The sequence below is a fragment of the Macaca mulatta genome, chromosome 3, assembly GCF_049350105.2.
Source record: "Macaca mulatta isolate MMU2019108-1 chromosome 3, T2T-MMU8v2.0, whole genome shotgun sequence".
Lineage (NCBI taxonomy): Eukaryota > Metazoa > Chordata > Mammalia > Primates > Cercopithecidae > Macaca > Macaca mulatta.
Window position 1 is genome coordinate 160992198 of NC_133408.1, and position 22884 is coordinate 161015081.

The 22884-nt window shown below is 37.1% G+C and overlaps 1 protein-coding gene across 8 annotated transcripts in view; it reads left to right on the forward strand.

The window, feature by feature from the left end:
- Nucleotides 1-22884, forward strand: part of CPED1 (cadherin like and PC-esterase domain containing 1) — a 311005-nt gene that overhangs the window by 229088 nt on the left and 59033 nt on the right. For all 8 annotated transcript variants that reach the window (XM_077997209.1, XM_015134794.3, XM_015134793.3 and 5 more), the window contains one exon: nt 20925-21042. In XM_077997209.1, coding sequence (XP_077853335.1) covers nt 20925-21042 — 118 coding nt within the window. The remainder of the gene's footprint in view (nt 1-20924; nt 21043-22884) is intronic.

Sequence of the window (22884 nt, forward strand, 5' to 3'; positions counted from 1 at the left end):
CAGTCCTCCTTTCTTAGCCTCCCAAGTAGCTGAGATTGCAGGCATGAGCCAGTATGCCTGGCCACAGTTTTTGCCTCCTACTTTCCACAAGGGCAGGGGTAAGACCCAGATTTGTTTTAAAGGTCAAGCAGTCAAAGGCTTTTATAAGCCAAGCTTGTGATTTCAATGGAAATATACGTCCATAAAAAATACAGTGGAGATATATATATATATATCTCCACACAGTTCCATGTAAATAAGCTATTCTATGTTAACTAGTTCTGCTTTTCTCTAAGCCAAGATATACCATTGGAAGATGTCATTGTTTTGTATTTTCTATAACCATTTCCTAAAGGCATCTGTTGGCCATTTAATCATATTAAAGCATTAAATGGACTCTGGCATATGCTTCAGTTCACTGGTTAGTCTGTTTTTATTCTTAAAGTTTTGGGAGTATTCATGAAATGCTTTGGAAAGCTGTGACAGACTTGATAGGGAATGATGTCTGGCTGGTGTCTTCAACAGTTACCACAATGATTCATTCCCAAATGTTCTTCTTAGTGTGCTGGCCTCATCTGTATTACATGTGCCAGCACCTCACAGCACCTGAAAGCCTGTGTAGAAGAAATTCATATACCACTGTGACTGGAGAAAAGTAAAACTTGTTTGTAAATGTTTGTTTCCTTCACATTTCAAAATTCCACAGTTTAAGGGTCATTGGAGGTGTGTACCTATGTGTGTGCATGTGTAGGTGTGTGCATATAGGGGTGTTTATGTAGCAGTTACCAAGATATTAGGTTGGTGCAAAATCAGTTGTGGAATTTGTTAATTTTTTTTTTGTTTGAGACAGAGTCTCACTCTGTCACCCAGGCTAGAGTGCAGTAGCACAATCTCGGCTCACTGCAACCTCTGCCTCCCAGACTCAAGTGATTCTCCTGCCTCAGACTCCTGAGTAGCTGGGATTACAGCACCCTCCACCATGCCTGGCTAATTTTTTTTTTTTTTTTTTTTTTGAGACGGAGTCTCGCTCTGTCACCCAGGCTGGAGTGCAGTGGCCGGATCTCAGCTCACTGCAAGCTCCGCCTTCTGGGTTCACGCCATTCTCCGGCCTCAGCCTCCCAAGTAGCTGGGACTACAGGCGCCCGCCACCTCGCCTGGCTAGTTTTTTTTTGTATTTAATAGAGACGGGGTTTCACCGTGTTTGCCAGGATGGTCTCGATCTCCTGACCTCGTGATCCGCCTGTCTCGGCCTCCCAAAGTGCTGGGATTACAGGCTTGAGCCACCGCGCCCGGCCTTTTTTTTTTGTATTTTTAGTAGAGACAGGGTTTCACCATGTTGGCCAGTCTGGTCTGAAACTCCTGACCTCAGGTGATTTGTCTGTCTTGGACTCCCAAAGCCCTTACTTTCAATGGCAAAAATCGCGGTTACTTTTACACCCACCTAATAATTATAGACAAGAAATGTCCACATGGTGCCCAAAACTAATGCAATTGCATCTTCTATTAAATATTCAACTCTATTAGTAGTGCCACTCAGGCATAACATTCCCTACCAGTTAACATCTTTAAGGATTACAACCTCATATGCTTTATTAGCAAACTATTTATATGTGGGACAGTCCATCCATGCTGAAGTATTTATAACAGCAATTATTTTAAGTATGAGTGATCAATATCTCCTGGGCAAACCTACTTACTGCTTAACAGGTGGCAAACATCTGTTGTTGTTTGGTGTCACCATTGTTGGCAAGTATACATCAATTAAAAATTTTACTCATAAGTGGGAGTTGAATAATGAGAAGACATGGACATAGGGAGGGGAAGACATGGACATAGGGAGGGGAACACCACACACTGGGGCCTGTAGTGGGGTAGGGGGCTAGGGGAAGGATAGCATTAGGAGAAATACCTAATGTAGATGACGGGTTGATGGGTGCAGCAAACCACCATGGCACATGTATACCTATGTAAAAAACCTGCATGTTCTGCACATGTATACCAGAACTTAAAGTATAATCTAAAAAAAGGAAAAAAAAGTTGTCTTTTACCCTAGAACTTAAAGTATAATAATAATAATAAATAAATAAATTTAAAAAAAAAAGAAAAAAAAAATCTCTGCAGCCTATTACCTATTTCCAATCAGTACTATTTCTGCTTCAACCTACAAAAACAGATTTGTTCCTTTGGAATATGAAATACATTTTTCTTGTTCTTATTATTTTGTCACGTCCAAAACTGATCTAGATTCTTCAAAGTATGAGAGAACCCAAAGTAGTAACACACAGTTCCAACACTATATTTCTTTGTTCACAAGTCAAAAAGAACTGAATGTTGTATCTGAGCATATGAATTCATTCTTTTGTTCGTTTGTATTCATATTTACCCTTCTGGATTCCATCTGGAACGAAAACCAAAAGTGCTGAGAAACCACAACAAAGGCTGCTTTCCTTGGGTTTTCTACCTCACTGGAAGTGGGCAGCATTAGGCATTTCACAGGCTTCATCTCACTAGATTTTCCAGTCCAAATTCTACAAAAACCAGAGACTCATTTATTCCCAAATGGAGAATACAGGATGTCTTTCAGAATGGACTGCAGCAAGCAGGACCACATTGGCCCCATCCTGGCTAATTTGAAGGTTGAAAAAGAAAAAAACTTTATATTAGCTCAGAGATTTGGAATGCATGAGAAATGTAAAGAAATATTTTCAATATTAATGTCATATTAATACAGTTAATTGAGTAGAACTAATTCATTTGCTTGTAATTTGTTTCAATTTCCCTCCTTCCTGAGTTTCTTGCAGACTACTTAAAATTATTTCATAGTATAATGTATAGCCACTTTTCAGTTGATATTTGTTTAGGGAAGAAACACAAAACTGTGTCACATTCTATGATGACTCATTACTAGGTGGATTCTAATGTGTTATAAGTAAGACTATGCCTTCCAAAAATAAACAGGAAGGGAAACCATATATAGTATCCTCTACGCAACCTCAAGTTCCATTATTTTTGATACAACTAAAACGTATTTGTAATCTCTCACTAAAACAGGATAACATCTAGCATTGAAGCTTATCAATTTTTAAAGCCATGTTTTTAGGAAAATTTTCTGCACAAAAAAGATAGAATAACTTAAGTAGTTGTACATTTTTCTTAAAACTCAATGTAAGGTGATTACTTAGGTAAACCTTGTTTACTGCCAATTTTTATTGGAATGAATTGTAAGTAAAAGTCAAGATGTTTCCTACTCCTCAGTAAAGATATTTAATTTTGTCCTATATTTTAAAAGCCAGCTACTTAGTAGAAAGGTTTTATAAGTTTTATAAAAGGAAATAGAGCTTAGAGACTTACCTGGTAAGAATTTTTAAACATAAGAAAGTGGAAGAAGCTTAATTTGTTGTCACATTCAAGAACTCTGTGTCATTAGAATGAGTCAAGCATGGAAATCACGATTCCAAATTAATGTGACTAATTTCTACCCACTTCCTATCCCAGTCTCTGAGCATCGTCCACTCTGAACTTGAAGGGCCATGTTTTCGCCCAACTTTAGCATGTTTCAGGTCCTCGTCCCTCTACCTGGAACATTTACTTAACTAACTCTTATGTTTCCTTGGATAGACTATAAGTCTGTGAAAATAAGACAGTATTAAATGGCTGTACAGGCTGCTAGTCCTTCATAGCCCTTAGTAGGAATCAAACCTGCCAATGCCTCCATTTTGGACTTCTGGCCTCCAGGACTGAAAGACAATAAATTTAGATTTGTTCTAAGCCATATAATTTATGATACTTTGTCACAGTTGCCCTAGGAAACAAATACAACTTCAAAGAGCTATCAGTTTTCTTCTATTATTCTGCTTTAACATCTTAAATAATATTTTTTAAATTGTAGTTTTAAAAATGTAACCATAATTCATACTAATGGTAAAATATTAAAGCATGTAAAATAAAAAGTAAAAGTGCATTTTGCCTTTCCATCTCTGGCCTTCTATTCTTAATCTTCTAAGAAATCCACTGTTTAGAATTTCTTGTGTATCATTCCAGAACTTATGTGTTCACAATCAAGTATATATACTAACACTTTATTTTACTTAAATAAGATCATAGTATACATCATGTTCTGCAATTTGCTTTACTGCTTTTAATAACTTTTCTTTTATATATATATATATATATATATCTCCATATCTTCACTCTATAGCCATCTTTTTTTAATTATACTTTTAAGTTCTAGGGTATAAGCGCACAACGTGCAGGTTTGGTACATAGGTACATGTACCGTGTTGGTTTGCTGCACCCATCAACTCATCATTTACATTAGGTATTTCTCCTAATGCTATACCTCCCCCAGCCCCCCACCCTCTGCCAGTCCCCTGTGTGTGATGTTTCCCGCCCTGTGTCCAGGTGAGCTCATTGTTTAATTCCTACCTATGAGTGAGAACATGCAGTGTTTGGTTTTCTGTCTTTGTGATAGTTTGCTCAGAATGATGGTTTCCAGCTTCATCCATGTCCCTGCAAAGGACATGAACTAATCCTTTTTATGGCTGCATAGTATTCCATGGTGTATATGTGCCACATTTTCTTAATCCAGTCTATCATCGATGGACATTTGGGTTGGTTCCAATTCTTTGCTATTGTGAATAGTGCCACAATAAACATACATGTTCATGTGTCTTTATAGTAGCATGATTTATAATCCTTTGGGTATATACCCAGTAATGGGATTGCTAGGTCAGATGGTATTCCTAGTTCTAGATCCTTGAGGAATCTTCCACAATGGTTGAACTAATTTACACTCCCACCAACAGTGTAAAAGCATTCCTATTTCTCCGCATCCTCTCCAGTATCTGTTGTTTCCTGACTTTTAATGTTCACCATTCTAATTGGCCTGAGATGGTATCTCATTGTGGATTTGATGCATTTCTCTGATGACCACTGATGATGAGCATTTTTTCATGTGTCTGTTGGCTGCATAGATGTCTTCTTTTGAGAAGTGTCTGCTCATACCTTTTGCCCCACTTTTTGATTGGTTGGTTTGTGTATTTCTTGTAAATTTGTTTAAGATCTTTGTAGATTCTGGATATTAGCCCTTTGTCAGATGGGTAGACTGCAAAAGTTTTCTCCCATTCTGTAGGTTGCCTGTTCACTCTGATGGTAGTTTCTTTTGCCATGCAGAAGCTCTTTGGTTTAATTAGATCCCATTTGTCAATTTTGGCTTTTGGTGTCATTGCTTTTGGTGTTTTAGTCATGAAGTCCTTACCCATGCCTGTGTCCTGAATGGTATTGCCTAGGTTTTCTTCTAGGATTTTTATGGTTTCAGGTCTGATAGTTGTCTTTAATCCATCTTGAATTAATTTTTGTTTAAGGTGTAAGGAAGGGATCCAGTTTCAGCTTTCTACATATGGCTAGCCAGTTTTCCCAGCACCATTTATTAAGGAATCCTTTCCCCATTTCTTGTTTTTGTCAGGCTTGTTAAAGATCAGATGGTTGTAGATGTGTGGTGTTATTTCTGAGGCCTCTGTTCTTTTCCATTGGTCTGTATATCTGTTTAGGTACCAGTACCATGCTGTTTTGGTTACTGTAGCCTTGTAGTATAGTTTGCAGTCAGGTGGCGTGATGCCTCCAGCTTTGTTCTTTTTGCTTAGGATTGTCATGGCAATGCAGGCTCTTTCTTGGTTCCATATGAACTTTAGAGTACTTTTTCCAATTCTGTGAAGAAAGTCATTGGTAGCTTGATGGGGATGGCATTGAATCTATAAATTACCTTGGACAATATGGCCATTTTCATGATATTGATTCTTCCTATCCATGAGCATGAAATATTCTTCCATTTGTTTGTGTCCTCTTTTATTTCACTGAGCAGTGGTTTGTAGTTCTCCTTGAAGAGGTCCTTCACATCCCTTATAAGTTGGATTCCTAGGTATTTAATTCTCTTTGTAGCAATTATGAATGGGAGTTCACTAATGATTTGGCTCTCTGTTTGTCTGTTATTGGTGTATAGGGAATGTTTGTGATTTTTGCACATTGATTTTGTATCCTGAGACTTTGTTGAAGTTGCTTATCAGTTTAAGGACATTTGGGGCTGAGCTGATGGAGTTTTCTAAATATACAATCACGTCATCTGCAAGCAGGGACAATCTGACTTCCTCTTTTCCTAACTGAATACCCTTTATTTCTTTCTCTTGCCTGATTGCCCTGGTCAGAACTTCCAACACTATGTTGAATAGGAGTGGTGAGAGAGGGCATCCTTGTCTTGTGCCAGTTTTCAAAGGGAATGCTTCCAGTTTTTGCCCATTCAGTATGATATTGGCTATGGGTTTGTCATAAATTGTTCTTATTATTTTGAGATACATGCCATCAATACCTGGTTTATTGAGAGTTTTTAGCATGAAGGGCTATTGAATTTTGTCAAAGGCCTTTTCTGCATCTATTGAGATAATTGTATGTTTTTTGTCATTGGTTCTGTTTATGTGATGGATTACATTTATTGATTTGCATGTGTTGAACCAGCCTTGCATCCCAGGGATGAAGTCAACTTGATCGTGATGGATAAGCTTTTTGATGTGCTGCTGGATTCGATTTGCCAGTATTTTATTGAGGATTTTCACACCAATGTTCATCAGGGATATTGGTCTAAAATTCTCCTTTTTTGTTATGTCTCTGCTAGGCTTTGGTATCAGGATGATGCTGGCCTCATAAAATGAGTTAGGTAAGATTCCCTCTTTTTCTATTGATTGGAATAGTTTCAGAAGGAATGGTACCAGCTCCTCTTTTTGCCTCTGGTAGAATTTGGCTATGAATCCGTCAGGCCCAGGACTTTTTTTGGTTGGTAGGCTATTAATTATTGCCTCAATTTCGGAGCCTGTTATTTGTCTATTCAGAGATTCAGCTTTTTCCTGGTTTAGTCTTGGGAGGTGTATGTGTCCAGGAATTTATCCATTTCTTCTAAATTTTCTAGTTTATTTTCGTAGAGGTGTTTATAGTATTCTCTTACGGTAGTGTGTCTTTCTGAGGGATTGGTGACGATATCTCCTTTATCATTTTTTTATTGTGTCTATTTGATTCTTCTCTCTTTTCCTCTTTATTAGTCTTGCTAGCAGTCTATCAATTTTGTTGATCTTTTGGAAAAAAAAAACAACTCCTGGGTTCATTGATTTTTTGAAGGATTTTTTTGTGTCTCTATCTCTTTCAGTTCTGCTCTGATCTTAGTTATGTCTTGCCTTCTGGTAGCTTTTGAATTTGTTTGTTCTTGCTCCTCTAGATCTTAATTGTGATGTTAGGGTGTCATTTTAGATATTTCCTGCTTTATCTTGTGGGCATTTAGTACTATAAATTTCCCTCTACACACTGCTTTAAATGTGTCCCAGTGACTCTGGTACACTGTGTCTTTGTTCTCATTCGTTTCAAAGAACATCTTTATTTCTGCCTTCATTTTGTTATTTACCCAGTAGTCACTCAGGAGCAGATTGTTCAGTTTCCATGTAGTTGTGCCGTTTTGAGTGAGTTTCTTAATCTTGAGTTCTAACTTGATTGCATTGTGGTCTGAGAGACAGTTTATTGTGATTTCTGATCTTTTACATTTGCTGAGGAGTGCTTTGCTTCTAATTATGTGGTCAATTTTAGAATAAGTGCTATGTGGTGATGAGAAGTATGTATATTCTGTTGATTTAGGGTGGAGAGTTCTGTAGATGTCTATTAGGTCTTCTTGGTGCAGAGCTGAGTTCAAGTACTGTATATCCTTGTTAACCTTCTGTCTCATTGATCTATCTAATATTGACAGTGGGGTGTTAAAATATCCCATTGTAATTGTGTGGAAGTCTAAATCTCTTTGTAGGTCTCTAAGGACTTGCTTTATGAATCTGGGTGCTCCTGTATTGGGTGCATATATATTTAGGGTAGTTAGCTCTTCTTGTTGAATTGATCCCTTTACCATTAAGTAATGGCCTTCTTTGTCCCTTTTGATCTTTGTTAGTTTAAAGTCTATTTTATCAGAGACTAGGATTGCAACCCTGCTTTTTTTTTTTTTTTTTCTTTCTATTTCCTTGGTAAATATTCCTCCATCCCTTTATTTTGAGCCTGTGTGTGTCTCTGCACGTGAGATGGGTCTCCTGCATACAGCATACTGATGGGTCTTGACTCTTTATCCAATTTGCCAGTTTGTGTCTTAATTGGGGCATTTAGCCCATTTACATTTAAGGTTAATATTGTAATGTATGAACTTGAGCCTGTCATTATGACGTTAGCTGGTTATTTTGGCTGTTAATTGATGCAGTTTCTTCATAGCATCGATGGTCTTTACAGTTTGGCATGTTTTTGCAGTGGCTGGTACCGGTTGTTTCTTTCCATGGTTAGTGCTTCCTTCAGGAGCTCTTGTAAGGCAGTCCTGTTGGTGACAAAATCTCTCAGCATTTGTTTGTCTGTAAAGGATTTTACTTCTCCTTCACCTATTAAGCTTAGTTTGGCTGGATATGAAATTCTGGGTTGAAAATTCTTTTCTTTAAGAATTTTGAATATTGGCCCCCACTCTCTTCTGGCTTGTAGGATTTCTGCTGAGAGGTCCGCTGTTAGTGTGATGGGCTTCCCTTTGTGGGTAACCTGACCTTTCTCTCTGGCTGCCTTTAACATCTTTTCCTTCATTTCAACCTTGGTGAATCTGACAATTTTGTGTCTTGGGGTTGCTCTTCTTGAGGACAATCTTTGTGGTGTTCTCTGTATTTCCTGAATTTGAACGTTGGCGTGCCTTGCTAGGTTGGGGAAATTCTCCTGGATAATATCCTGGAGATAATATCCTGTTTTCCAACTTGGTTCCATTCTCCCCATCACTTTCAGGTACACCAATCAAATGTAGATTTGGTCTTTTCACATAGTCCCATATTTCTTGGAGGCTTTGTTCATTTCTTTTTACTTTTTTCTCTAACCTTGTTTTCTCTCTTCATTTCATTAATTTGATCTTCAATCACTGATACCCTTTCTTCCACTTCATCGAATTGGGTATTGAAGCTTGTGCATGAGTCACGAAGTTCTCATGCCATACCTTTCAGCTCCATCAGGCCATTTAAGGTCTTCTCTGCACTGTTAATTCCAGTTAGCCATTCGTTTAACCTTTTTTCAAGGTTTTTAGCTTCCTTGTGATGGGTTTCAACATGCTTCTTTAGCTCGAAGAAGTTTTTTATTACCAGCCTTCTGAAGCCTACTTCTGTCAACTCATCAAAGTCATTCTCCATCCAGCTTTGTTCCATTGCTGGTGAGGAGCTACAATCCTTTGGAGAAGAGGTGCTCTGGTTTTTAGTATTTTCAGCTTTTCTGCTCTGGTTTCTCCCCATCTTTGTGGTTTTATCTACCTTTGGTCTTTGATGTTGGGGATCTACAGATGGGGTTTTGGGTGTAGATGTCCTTTTTGTTGATGTTGGTGCTATTCCTTTCTGTTTGTTAGTTTTCCTTGTAACAGTCAGGTCCCTTAGCTGCAGGTCTGTTGGAGTTTGCTGGAGGTCCACTCCAGATCCTGTTTGCCTGGGTGTCACCAGTGGAGGCTTGGTTGGAAATGCAGAAATCACTCATCTTCTGCATCGATCACGCTGGGAGTTGCAGACTGGAGCTGTTCCTGTTCAGCCATCTTGGAATGGATCTCCTCTACATCCATCTTTTCTAAGAATTACAAAATATTTGATTATCTGGATGTAGCATAAGTTATTTAACCAGTTTTGTATTGATGGACACTTGAGATGTGTTTAGTTTTGTGTTATTAATATTTTATGAAGCGCTCCAGTCAATTTCCTTGTACATCTATCTTTGTGTACTTTGTAAAGTATATTTGTAGGATGAAGTCTTAGCAGTATAATTGCTGGTTTAAATTTATATAAATGCAATTATTTTTACAGATATTTCAAATGCCCTCCATAAAAGAGAAAAATCTCTCTTAATATTAATTTACATAAATTGGTCTCTTTTCTTCTTGAAAAACATTCAATTTTGGGATATATGTGGTATCTCAAGGGCTATTTTAGATAGATTATCATTAATTATTTATTGATAATGTAAACTTAAGCTAATTATTCTGTAAATGTTTATTGAATGTCTGATGCTGTGAATCAGACAATAGCTACTCAGTATTTTATGACTGATTGACTACAATGCAAAGAGAGTTGTTAAATTTAAAGACCATGTAAACATACAAAATAATTCATTCCTTCAGAACAAGATGCCAGTCTGTACAAGGAATTCATTTGGAAATTTCTCAAAAGGGAGAACCACAAACACAAAATTCTAGAGCTAAATAGATCATATGGGAATTATTTAGACAATTATTTTGTAGAGACTCAAAAACATTAGAGCCAGAATTATATTGGAGGTCATTCCAGTGCCCCAAATATCCATGCTAGCAGAAACCCAGCATTGGCTATATAGGTCATATTTACCCTTATGTTCTCCCCTTTCTTCTCTATTCCAGTGACCCTTTCTCTGCAGCTGGGCCCCACACCTACATCCATCCATTTCTTCTCCTTCCATTGATCCCATATACTGACAATAGTTTCTATCAGGAGCCATGTTTTGAATGTTTATCACATGCCAAGGACTGTGACAAGTGCTAGAAACAGAAATATTGTAACACACTTTCTGATCTGGGTTTACATAGTGGACAGATTTATACCAAAAACAGCCTCAGTGTGACTGTACCTGAAAAGACATAAAGCAATGCAAGTTGATTTTAAACAACCAACTTTCAACTAGGATTGGAGTAGAGATGGAGTAAAGATGAAAGAGAAAGTATAGATTAATTCACAGGAAGATTGAGATTAGACCATAAAACCAATGATTTGCTCTGCTTTTAGGAAAGTCAGCTATATATTAAGATGAAATAGCAGAGGTATAAAGTAAGATGGACCTCCATTTAAAATCTACTTCTCAGTAATTTAGCATTTCTATCTTCTTATTCCTAAAATGAAGGGAGGAGTTGTTGTGAGAAAAAATAAGATAATATGTGTAAATAACTTGCATGCCAGGCATGTAATAAATGCTTAAAAAATATATCTATTTCAATTATCATTATGCTCCAGTTTTATCCCTGAGAAGCTTGACAAATCTATACTATGTTTCTGGTAGGTTGGAAGGCAGGTTAGAACTCCAAGTAGCAACTAATATTCATCCTGAGATTTGCAAAATAGTTTTGGAATAAACTTATAGCAGAACAGACAATTCATATTTGGCAAACTACTTAAGATCTGTCACAAAAATCAACTCAAAATGGATTAAAGACTTAAATGTAATCCCAGAAACTGTAAAAATACTTGAAGAAAACCTAGGGAAAGGTCTCCTGGACATTGGTTTAGGCAAATAATTTATGATTAAAACTTAAAAATCACAGGCAACAAAACCAAAAATAGACTAATGGGACTTAATTAAACTAGAATGCTTCTGCACAACAAAAGAAAATCAAGAGGTAACTTGTTGAATGAGAGAAAATATTTGCAAACTATTCTCCTGACAGGGGACTAATATCTAGAATATACAAGGAACTCAAACAACAAGTAAAAAAGCAAACAATTCCATCAACAAGTGGGCAACATATAGGAACAGACATTTCTCAAAGGAAGACATACAAATGGCTGGTGGGTACATGAATAAAATGCTTGATATCACTAATCATCAGAGAAATGCAAATGAAAACCACAGTGAGATATTATCTAACTCCAGTCAGAATAACTATTATTTAAAAGACAAAAAAAAAAAAAAAAGATGTTGGCAAGGATGTGAAGAAAAGAGAACTTTTATACACTAGTGGTGGGAATATAAACTAGTACTGCTACTATGGACAATGATATAGAGATTTCTAAAAAAAAAAAAAAAAAAAAACACCACCGCCCCAAAATAGAATTACCATCCAATCCAGCAATTCCACTACTGGGTATATAATCAGAAGAAAAAACATCCATTTATCAAAGGGATACCTGCACTCATATGTTGCAGTACTATTCACAATAGCAAAGATATGAAATCAGCATAAGTACCTATCAGTAGATGAATGAATAAAGAAAATGTGGAACATGGACTATTACTTGGCCATAAAAAATGAAATTATGTCATTTGTAGCAACATAGATGGAACTGGAGGTTATTATTTTAAGACAAATAAACCAGGCACAAAAAGACAAATATTATGTGTTCTCACTTATATGTGGGGGCTAAAGCATTGATCACATGGTGGTAGAAAGTGAAAAGATAAATAACAGAGTCTGGAAAGAATGAATGGGGGTAAGGGAGGAGGATGAAGAGAAATGGGTTAAAGGGTACAAACATACAGTAAGACAGAAGGAATAAACTCAGTGTTGGATATCAGAGTAGGGTGACTACAGCTAACAAAAATGTATTATACTCAGATGATGGACAATTTAAATACCCTGACTTTGCCACTAAGCATTATATACCCATGTAAGAAAATTTCACATGTACCTCATAAATTTGTACGAAATTTTTAAATAGACTTGTTAATGTCTCCTTCCCAATTTGTGAATATGATATTTTTAAAAGAATTTTAAAAATTAGAGAGACAAATGCTTATATCCTAAATAGCATAAATGGCCATATTTAAATATCTCCTAAAGTTATGCTCTATATGATATATTTTGCATGATAAACATCTTCAATGTCAATCACAAACAACTCAGGATGTGTTAACTTGCTTCTCAGCATATGTCTAAGAAATCAGTCTTCTTGCCAAAAGGAGAAAAAAGTTTCCAAATCAAAATTATAAGTCTCATAGATTGATTTTCATAGTATAAATGAAATGAAATGAAATGAAGGTCCTTGTAATGGGAAGCCATTAGAAATCTCAAAACCAAATATTTCATGATTTTCCCTTTACAGTACTTATCATAATATATATCATATGTGTCACCCAGGAAACTTCTCAGTTGACCATAATTAATTTATAAGAAAATTTGAAAAATTGAAATTTTATTTGTTTGTGGCAGGAACTGATGAAACATTTTCTAATGATGGAAGCTGAAATTCCCTAACACGATGTTTGTGCATCTTATACTAAGTTCATCTTTCTATTCAGTTTAATTTTTCTCTTATTCTAAAATATTTGTTTTTTAGTGCACGTCCTAAAAAAAGAAACGTGAGTGCTTCAAAACAGACCTTGAATATGAAATGCTTTCAGTTAACCTTATGGAAACATCATAAAAAGTAGCACTGGACAAAGTAGAAGTTATTTAAGTCAAGCAGAGTATGGGGGGAAGACTGGATGGAGATTAGCCAAAGAGGAGGACACCAGCCAAACCTTACCCTGAATATAATGCAATCTCTTGAATTATTTCAAGCAACAAAGGCAGTTTAAAAATTTTGCATTTCAGGAAGATGACATTAGCAACAACGTGGAAAATAGACATACAGGTGGTCCATAGAACTGTAGCAGAGGAGACCCATTAAGGGTCAAGGCAATTCCCATGATAAAAGAACATAAAGACACAGATCAAAATAATATCCATTGAAATCAAGAAAAAAAACAAATCAAGAAGAGAAAGTTGATATGAATATCTGGTGACCGATTGAATGCTAGAGGCAGTGAAGAGAAGGGAAACTTGGGTAACTGAAATGTCTGGCTTGGGCACCGAATGTTCCAAGCTCAACAATATTGAGGTTATTGGGGATGGAACAGTTTTTGGAATGATTTTTTTAAGTTCAATTTCAGCTGTTGGGTGAGTAACAACAAACCTGACTAATAGTAGCTTAAACAAATAAGAGATATTTTCTTCTTATCCAATAAAAAGTCCAGAAGCAGACGTTTGCAGCAGATCAAGAACATCAGCACATATCAAAATGGTTTCAGAAGATCAAGAATGTCAGCACAGATCAAAATGGTTTCAGAAGATCAAGGATGTCAGCACTAAAGTCTCCACAAAGTTTTTGGCCTTTCCTCCATAATTTAAGATAGTTGTTGTTCTTCCAGCTATCAATTTCCTGTTCCACAAGCAGAGAAGAAACAAGAAAGGAGAAAGGAACAGCCTCTGTACCAGAAAAACATAGGCTTTCTCTGCAATTCCCTGCAAGTTTATACTTACATTTCCTTGACCAGAAATGTGTCAGTGGCCACTCTTGGCTGTAAGAAAAATAGGGGAGACATGTGATTAGTGTTCTCTTTAGGAGAGCAAAGCAAGGAAAAGTAAGATCAGAATGGGTTTTGACTCAACCTATGATATCTGTCATAGGTAAATTGAAATTGAGGTACTTCCGAGACATCCAAGGGAGATGTCCAGGAAGCAGATGACTATGTGTCTGGAAGCCCTGAGAGTGGCCCAGACAGGGATCCAGTTTGGGAGTCATGATCATTCAAGTTGTGGTCATGCCATGAAGATGGATGATATCTCCCAGAATGCAAAGTAAGAGCACTAAGGGCATGATTATAGAAAAGGTCAGACCTTAAGGACTGGGTAAAAGAAAGAATCTTCAAAGGAGTTGGTATTTGGTAATAAGTAGTGTTAACAAAAGCAAAAGGTGAGCATTTCCAGAAGTAGAAAAGAATGAGATGAAAAATACAAGTGAAACAAGCAAACTTTCACAGATGGAAGATTTACTTTGCTACAACATAAGAAGAGATATCTAGGTGTGGTTGTCTTATTGTCAGATAGAACAAATTTGAGCAAATTACTGTCTAATGGGTTCCAATTTTTTATGAATTAGAAGACAAGATCATCTAATGAGACCAACAGAGATGTAGAAATGAGGGAGCTTATGGAGAATGATGAAGGTTTGAAGTAGCCTTTGTGAAGAATGGGGAAATGTTCCAACTAAGATAATAGAACAAAGATTTCCAGGCAGTACTGAAAGACCATCAGGAAATGTGCCTGGCATTTATCTTTACATGTGTGTGATTTTTGCCAGTGTCACTGACTGGTATGTAGAACCTTGGATGGAGATAGATTGGATTGTTCCAGGATTGGAGAGTTGCTGTGCACCATTAGTAAAATAAAAAAAGGAAGATGTGGATTGTTGAGGTATAGAAATGAACATTATAGACACAAATTGAAAGAGAGGAATCATAGGAATGGAAGTTCTGCATGACTGCAGAAGAGGCAGGAATAAGGTAGAAGAAAAGTATATTTTATTTGGAGAAAAGGAATTAGAATTTAAAATTACAGGTAAAGCATCTCCGGCTTGAATAAAATATTCTAGCATTTGAACAAAAATATTGTTGAATGAAATAGAATGAATCCATACAGACCTTTGATAGCAAATTGTGAAATGGAATGAATGACAATGACTAAGGTGTCCATTGGTAGGTGGAAGCATAATTAAGATGTTGATAGAAGATTGCCACAAGGGAGGAGCCAGGTGAAATGAGCCACAGCAGAGGGTAACACAATGGAATAATGGTTTGAAAGAGGCAGTTGGAAGACAAGAGGAAGTAAACTTCCTGACTATGCAGGTGGCCTTCCCTGGAGATGGTTACAGAGAAAGAGGGCAAGTTGTCTTTTCCCACAAAGTCACAGGGCAAGTTTTCTTTCCATTCCCCTCACCTGTTCCCCCTGTGCCAGGATGGGTTTCTGGGAAGGTGAGGAGATGGAGGGAACATTGCATGAAGCCTTTGAGATTGTAGAAGGGTTTGCTTACCATGGATGGAGTAGCAGAAGATCAGTGAAATTGGATTAGAGGAGAGATGAATAGCAGGCCTTGCATTTTGGTCCATGCACAAGGGTGCTAAAGATGTGAGATGTGGTGGGATCTAATAGTGTCCAGGTTTCATGTGGCCTTGGGCTTAGTAAGTGTTTGGGCTCAAGAGAACCAGCAGATGCCTTTGATCAGCAGTTCAGCAGAACATTGGGGAAAATACATCATAAGATCTCAAATCTTACTTCAGGTGGGCTAAGAGTGAATTTATCTCCCCAGGAATGTCAGTTCTCAGGGGGAAAGGAACAGCCCTAGTCTGGAAGGGAACACTCTGCCTTTCCAGAGGGAGCTGGCCATGCCAGAATCATCACGTTTTGAGAGATCATTACTAACTTACTGGAAATGGCAGTAGCCCAGGGAAAGGAGAGGAAATGGTTCTCTTTGGAAGGAGCTACGTGCTGGAGGGAGTAATTGCATATTTTAAAATTTAGGTGGGCATTTAAAATTGTTTAGCCAGAGAAAGGAAAAATTCTTTCATCTTAGAGAAATAATTCCATGGGGTCAATAAAAGTAGTTAAGATTTAAAGACACAGATCAGCTCAAATAGTCCAATTCAGTATTGCTTTAAAAATGTAGCAATATCACATTTAAAATGAGAAATATTACCCATTCTTTTGTGGACAAATAATTCTGTAAGGAATGAAATGTGTGTCCAAAAGAATAGATAATGAGAAACTGTGATCAGGCAGGAAGAAAAACCAAGAACATCATAATGAGTCCAGTTAGTCACTCTAGCACCTCATGAAAAGTTAAGTAAATTTTTTAAATTATGTACTAAACATATTTACTTTGCACAGGTATGAACAACAAAATTCCTGTTAAGTATATTGTTGCACTCAGTTGAGAACTATGACAATCTACTCAGGAGTTTAGAGCTTCCTTTTGAAGTCTCCAACAAAATGATTCACTCTAAGTGTGAAGATTTCTGGAGCTAATGCTGTTTTATGCAACTCTGCTAAATACTACATTTTCTGTGTCTATAGATCTGTGGCTCCAAGAGATGACACTTAAGACCAAAAAAGAGCTGTTAGCTGGGCACAGTAGCATGTGCCTGTAGTCCCAGCTACTTAGGAAGCTGAGATGGGAGGACTGCTTGAGCCTGGGAGTTCAAGGCTGCAGTGATCCATGATGCTACCAGTGTACTCCAGCCTGGGTGACAGAGGAAGACTCTGTCTCAAAACAACAACAACAACAACAACAACAAAAAAAAAACACCTGTTTTTTTTTTTTAAAGTATCTAATATATTCAATATGCCTAAACCTGACCAAATTGCTAATCATCCCAATGAAGAAAGAAATGAGAGACACTAATGAAAATTTTCCTGTTTCTTAATGTTATTACTATGATTAATCACTTTTAAGATCTAAAGAAATACTCAAAAAGACTTATGTGGCGTTTAAATTATAAGTTTCATAGACTCTGTGAGGAAGAGAGAAATTTGGCTGCATCTTATGTTTCTATAGGGGCTTGACCAAGTAGGAGTTTGTTTTTCACAGTAAAAAGTGTAGACATAGCTCCACAGCATCACCTATATCCTAGGCTCATTCTATTTTTTCTCCCTATGGTTGCTTCATAGTCACAAGATGGCTGCTCATTCTCAGGCTCACGTTCATATTCCAACCAGAAAGATGAAACAGAGTGATCAAGAAAAAGTGGCACCAGGAAAGTAAAACTTTTCCAGAACTCGCTAGCTGGTGTTCACTTACATTTCTTTGACTAGAGCTATGTCTCCTGACTCCTTTTAGCTACAAGAGAGACTGGGAAACCAATTTTTTTTAATGCTGGGCACATTACTCCAATAAAATACGGGTTTTTCTGCTAAAAAGAAGAAAGGAGAATGGATAAGGTGTAGGTACCTAAGGCAGTCAGCATCAGGACTTGAGCTCACCTAACACAATTCTTTGCCTTCTCCTCTCTCCAGCCTTCACCATTTTGTAATGAGAAATCTAGATCAAGTGACTTAGTGTCACACAGCCAGCTTATGACACAGCTGGAGCTAAAATTCACAAGTGAAACTCCCAGCACAGTGGTGCTCTTTCCTATGTATCTCACCATTGTCTTATTCCATAAAATGTACACAAAGCCTGCCCTGCTGTACTGATACTACCTTTTCTTCTCTTAACTCCCTCAGCTCTGCCAACCAGCCTCTGGACTTGGGTCTGCATTTGGCCATATGCTTTGGCTCATTCAACTTTCAGGGTAACATTGTTTGGCCACAGCTCAGAAGGTGATTAACCTTCACTCTAGTGAGCTGCCCTTGACTCTCCAAAATAGTGAACACTTTAATGGAAAGGCTTAAGATATGTAAACTGCAAACAAAGATTAACTACTAAGGGGAAATTCGATAGGAAGCACAAAATGCCATAGGACATTGTTTGGCCTAAACTGCAGAGAAAAGGGTATGACTCGAAATGTCATTTCCTTCAAAGTCTCCTGTCCTCCTCTTACTCTCTGCTTTGGTCTGTCCTTGGAAATACTGCTATGATTATTGTCTTACCTCAAAACGTACTGGTGTCACTGTTTAGTTAGAAACAACATTGCTGACTGACTACCTGTCACAGAGCAGATACCCAGTGGGAACCTCCATATGAAGGGAGAGACAGCACCATATTTCAGAACAATGCAGATGCAAAAACAACACGAGGTTCTAGGTAGCAGGAGTGGTCACCTGCCCAGGACAAGCCCTCAACACACAAGTAGCAATATATCTTTCTGATTCATAGATACTTGCCAATTACATGTAGAGCTTCAACAGAAGAAACCAGTTAGGACTTTGGTATCTGTGATCTAGACTTTGTTTCTAATGCCCTTTGGATGAGTAGTGGCACATGATCACACACACACACACACACACACACACACACACACACCCGACAGAAATCTCAAAACAAGAATTTTCAAGAAAAGTTTAAATCCAAACTTTAAAAAATGTTTCAACATTATTTGCATGGGTATATATAAGCTAAAATATATTTTTATTAATAAATTGAAGACAGCATCTCAGTCTGAAGTACTTAACGTTTAGATGACATTATAGCATATAGAACTATAAACAGGTAAATACTTTGTATTTAAAAGTAATGTCCAACATGATACCTCCTAGACTGAAGGACCAGCCAAGTCTCCAGCTGAGGTGATGAAAGTTGTTTATAATACTTCAAACTAAGATTGAGTTTCACAAGTACTAGAAGAATAACATTTTCCCTAAATAAAAAGTAAAGCATCCTAGATAGAGCTAAAGCCTCCTTGATATCCACTGCCAGTCCAGGAACATATTCTACAGGTAACTACCATCATCCAGATTTCCTTTTATTCTCTTAACAGAGACATACCTGTTCCCAAAAAATCAATATTTAGTACATTCTTGATTGAGTGAACACACACATACATATGTGTATTTCAGATAGCATGAATTGTTCTCTAACTTTTGGGTGTTTTCTTATCCATATGTCTTGGAAATATCTCCATGTTAGTTAGTCCATTTAGATTTATCCTTATACATATCCCTTATGTTTTTTTAGAGTAGACCCAGAAGTCTCCAGGGCTGCAGAGCCTCTCCACTTTTTATTTTGGTATAAACTGCCCTCCAAAGCAACTGAACTAACTTGCATTCCCATCAGCAATGTGTAATGGTAATTGCTTCTCATTGCTCTAACATTTGATATAAACATATTTTTGCAAGATGAGTCATGACACTTTTTTCTAGCCTTATAAAAGATCCAGTCTCCACTAAAAATAAATGGTTGGATAGATATCACACACATACACGGGTATACTAACAAATATCACTCATAGATGTTTATTCAGACTGGATCGCCCCACATTATAATAAACTTTGTGGTTTTTATTGCTTTATTATAATAAGCATCTTAATATAAATCATTTTTCTAATTTTAATCAGTATCTTAAACTACATGTTTTGTCATGAATTAAGAAATGAAAATATGTATACTGAATCAAGATTTTAAGTTCACTCACTCCATTCCTCTTGTTCCTTAATATCCTGGACCTTTTTGTATGAGATCTGGGATTCTGAGGTTAGGATAGTTGAGAATATGAGAGAATGTAACCATAAATTGCTGATTAGAACCAGAGTTACACAGCAAAGAAGAGGTCAAATCCACTGTTTCTCTCCATTGTTGAGAATTTCTGATATAAAGAGGGACACAATAAAGTCTAACTTTTTATGCATTCAACAAATGTTTACTGTTTGCTATATGATAAGTACTGGTTCCATATGTGAGTGAAATAATTATTTGTTCCCATGGCACATTCAGTATAGTAGAAAAGACCCAGACAAATAATAAACAAACTGACAAACAGTTATCAAATGGTGAAGAGCATGAAGGAAACAAATGGGGTGCTGACATGAACAAAAGTAGGGAGACGTAATTGTGCTAGAGTTTCAGGAAGACCTTGCTGAGACCTAAAATGCAAGATGTCTCCATGCAAAATTAGGGGGAAAGCAATCCCAGTCGACATGATAGGATTTTAGCATGCCCTAAATTGTGATAGAGTGAGAGAACCCAGTGAGAAGAGTGGCAGTGGAACCACATGAAGTAGGATAGAAGGACATAGGACAGGTACAGGGCCAATAGCTTTGCAGAATAAGCTAAGAGAAAATGAGAGTGGTCCAGGCTGCAGGAGCAGCTCAGTGGGTGGGGCAGAGGAAGGAGAAGGAGAGAAGTTTCAGAGAGGCAATACACTATCCTTCTGTTCTACATCTGTCAGACTATTGAAAGCATTGCTTAGTATAGCACATGCCTCTATAATGATATTCAGTGCAGTGAAATGTTACTCACTGTTGTAAATATAAGAATGTGTTTTGAATAAAATACATGCATCTGATTCCACTCTGGTGTATCATGAATTCTTAAGAAAAGTTTGTTAAAAAATGAAATTCATCTGTTAAATTAAATTCTCTCCAAATAGTTCCCATTTTCCTTCTCACATTAACTGTCTTTTGCACTTGCTATATTGTCCTCTATTATAGTTTCTTTTGTTTTTAATGAGTTGACACAGATATATTTTTAAAGTAAAACTTGCATTCATTTTTTAAATTGACAGAACAATGACATGAATATCAATGTCAAAATAAAGGTTAAATTGTTATCTACTTTTAGCACAAACAACTATTGATAAGCCAGCAGGGGAAAGATAAGGAATACTTGCTCCTTTTTATCCATAAAGGTTATTTGCCACAGAAAATCTTATTTTTTAGATTTTAATATTATGGGTCAGGTTAATTAATATGACAACTAATATCTATTATTTTAATGCAGGATTGTGGTTTGCTGATTCATCCAGAGGAAACCTGTGGGTTACAGCCTATTTCTTCTGACTACATTGAAGCCATTTTACAGTCTGAACTAAAAAGATGTCCATCTGGGGACATGAAAGGTGACTATCACATTGGACATCACTTCTCTAAAAAAAGAATAATTTGGTATAGATAAGTATATGCTTATTTAAACTATCCTTCTATAAAAAAAATCAAGGACATTACTTTTTATTGACTATGAACTATAAAACATAATTAATGTAAGTACATTATTTTAATATTTGAAATACTTTGATTAATCAATTATTTTCTTCTCCCCTTTTTGCCCAGTCAATCCATATTCATCTGCAGATCTGTTACCCATGTTACTTCTGCCAGAGAGCCTTTCTTGAGCCTCTGATTTATTTATTATATAGTTTATAGCACTCAGTAATTTTCTTCCATAGCAGTTACCACAATTATTTAAATGACTAAGTATTGAATTAATTGTTTAATGTCAGTTTTCCCAGGATGTCAGTTTCATGAGGGCAGAGAGCCTGACTTGTTTGCATTATACTAATTCATTTGGCACCGTAATTTGTACATAGTAGTTAGAAAATAAATATCTAGTGTGAACCAAAGAACTGCAAAGTATGCAAGTTCAGTTTTAAATTATTCCTTTTCACTAAAAAAAAAAAAAAGTTAGGGGGCCCGATCACTAGTTTCCCTCATATATCAGTCATTTATAGAGGCAAGAAAATTGTGACATCAAATTTAATTACTGCGTTAAATCCTGCCTAAGCACTGAGCAGACCTGGAATGAGATACTTCTTTGGTGCCACTCTCAACATTCCCTATTTCTCTACTTCCCCAACAATCTTCTTTTAGTGGAGATGGTGGGGTCAAGCCAAAGTTGGGATTAAAATTGCCTTCAAAGCTATTAGAGGAACAGAGAGCATCTTCTCCAAATTTCCTGGTTACTGCTCTGTCCTCCTGACCCCAATTCTCCCTTCATCTAAAAAGTCTGAGAAAACACTCAGGAGCTTTTCTACCCTTGCCGTGAACTTCACACCACAGCTTGAATGGGAAATGAGTTTCCCAAATGGGCAGGACAAATTGCAATTTGGCATGCACAGTTAACAAACGTGGGTATGTCCTCATTCTTGAACATGTGTTCCAAATAATAAATTACAATCAGGGAATGGAGAGGGATTTACCCATTATGGTGTGTCAGGTGGTGTGATTTGTGATTCTCTGCTAAATGAGATATATACTCTTCCATACAAAGGAGACACTGATGTGTCCAGTTAAATATTTTTTATCAGATGACAATTTATGAGAATTCATAAAACAATTCTATTCCTCCTACTTCAACTGCACCAAGGCAAAAGTTCTTCAACAAAAAGTTCAAGGTACATTACTGGGATTCTTTAAGAAGTGGCAGCTTGTTCTGTTCGCTCACTAAATGTACGCTAACTTATGTTGGGCTTTGTGCCTGGACATTGTGGGTGAGGCTGCCATAGAACAGTGGGCTTCTGGTACTTAAGGAGCTAGACCTCCTTAAAGAAGGCCCCAAATTGACTCACAAATCAAGGGCATGCTCCTTAGCCTGACAATTTGAAGCCTCCCTAATCTGGCCCATTTCTATATTTCCAGCCTTCTCCCAGCCTCTGCCTCTCTATGTTGACAGTGATCCTTTAGAACTTCAGGTTTTGTCCACACTGTTCCCTTTACCCACAAGTCCTCTTCCCATCTTTGCCCAACTTCTGATGCTGGAAGTCCTCTCCAGGAAGCCTTTTTTCACCACCAGATTCCCAGCTTAGCTTCTTCCCAGTATATCCGGGGCACATGTCTGCAACAGCACTTTACCACATTATGTTAAGTATTTACATGGTTCTCACTTAGTCTCCAAAACGAAATGATGTTCCCCAGGAAGAAAAGGAAGTGGCACGGGGCTCTTCATAGGGTGAAGCCGATAAAGA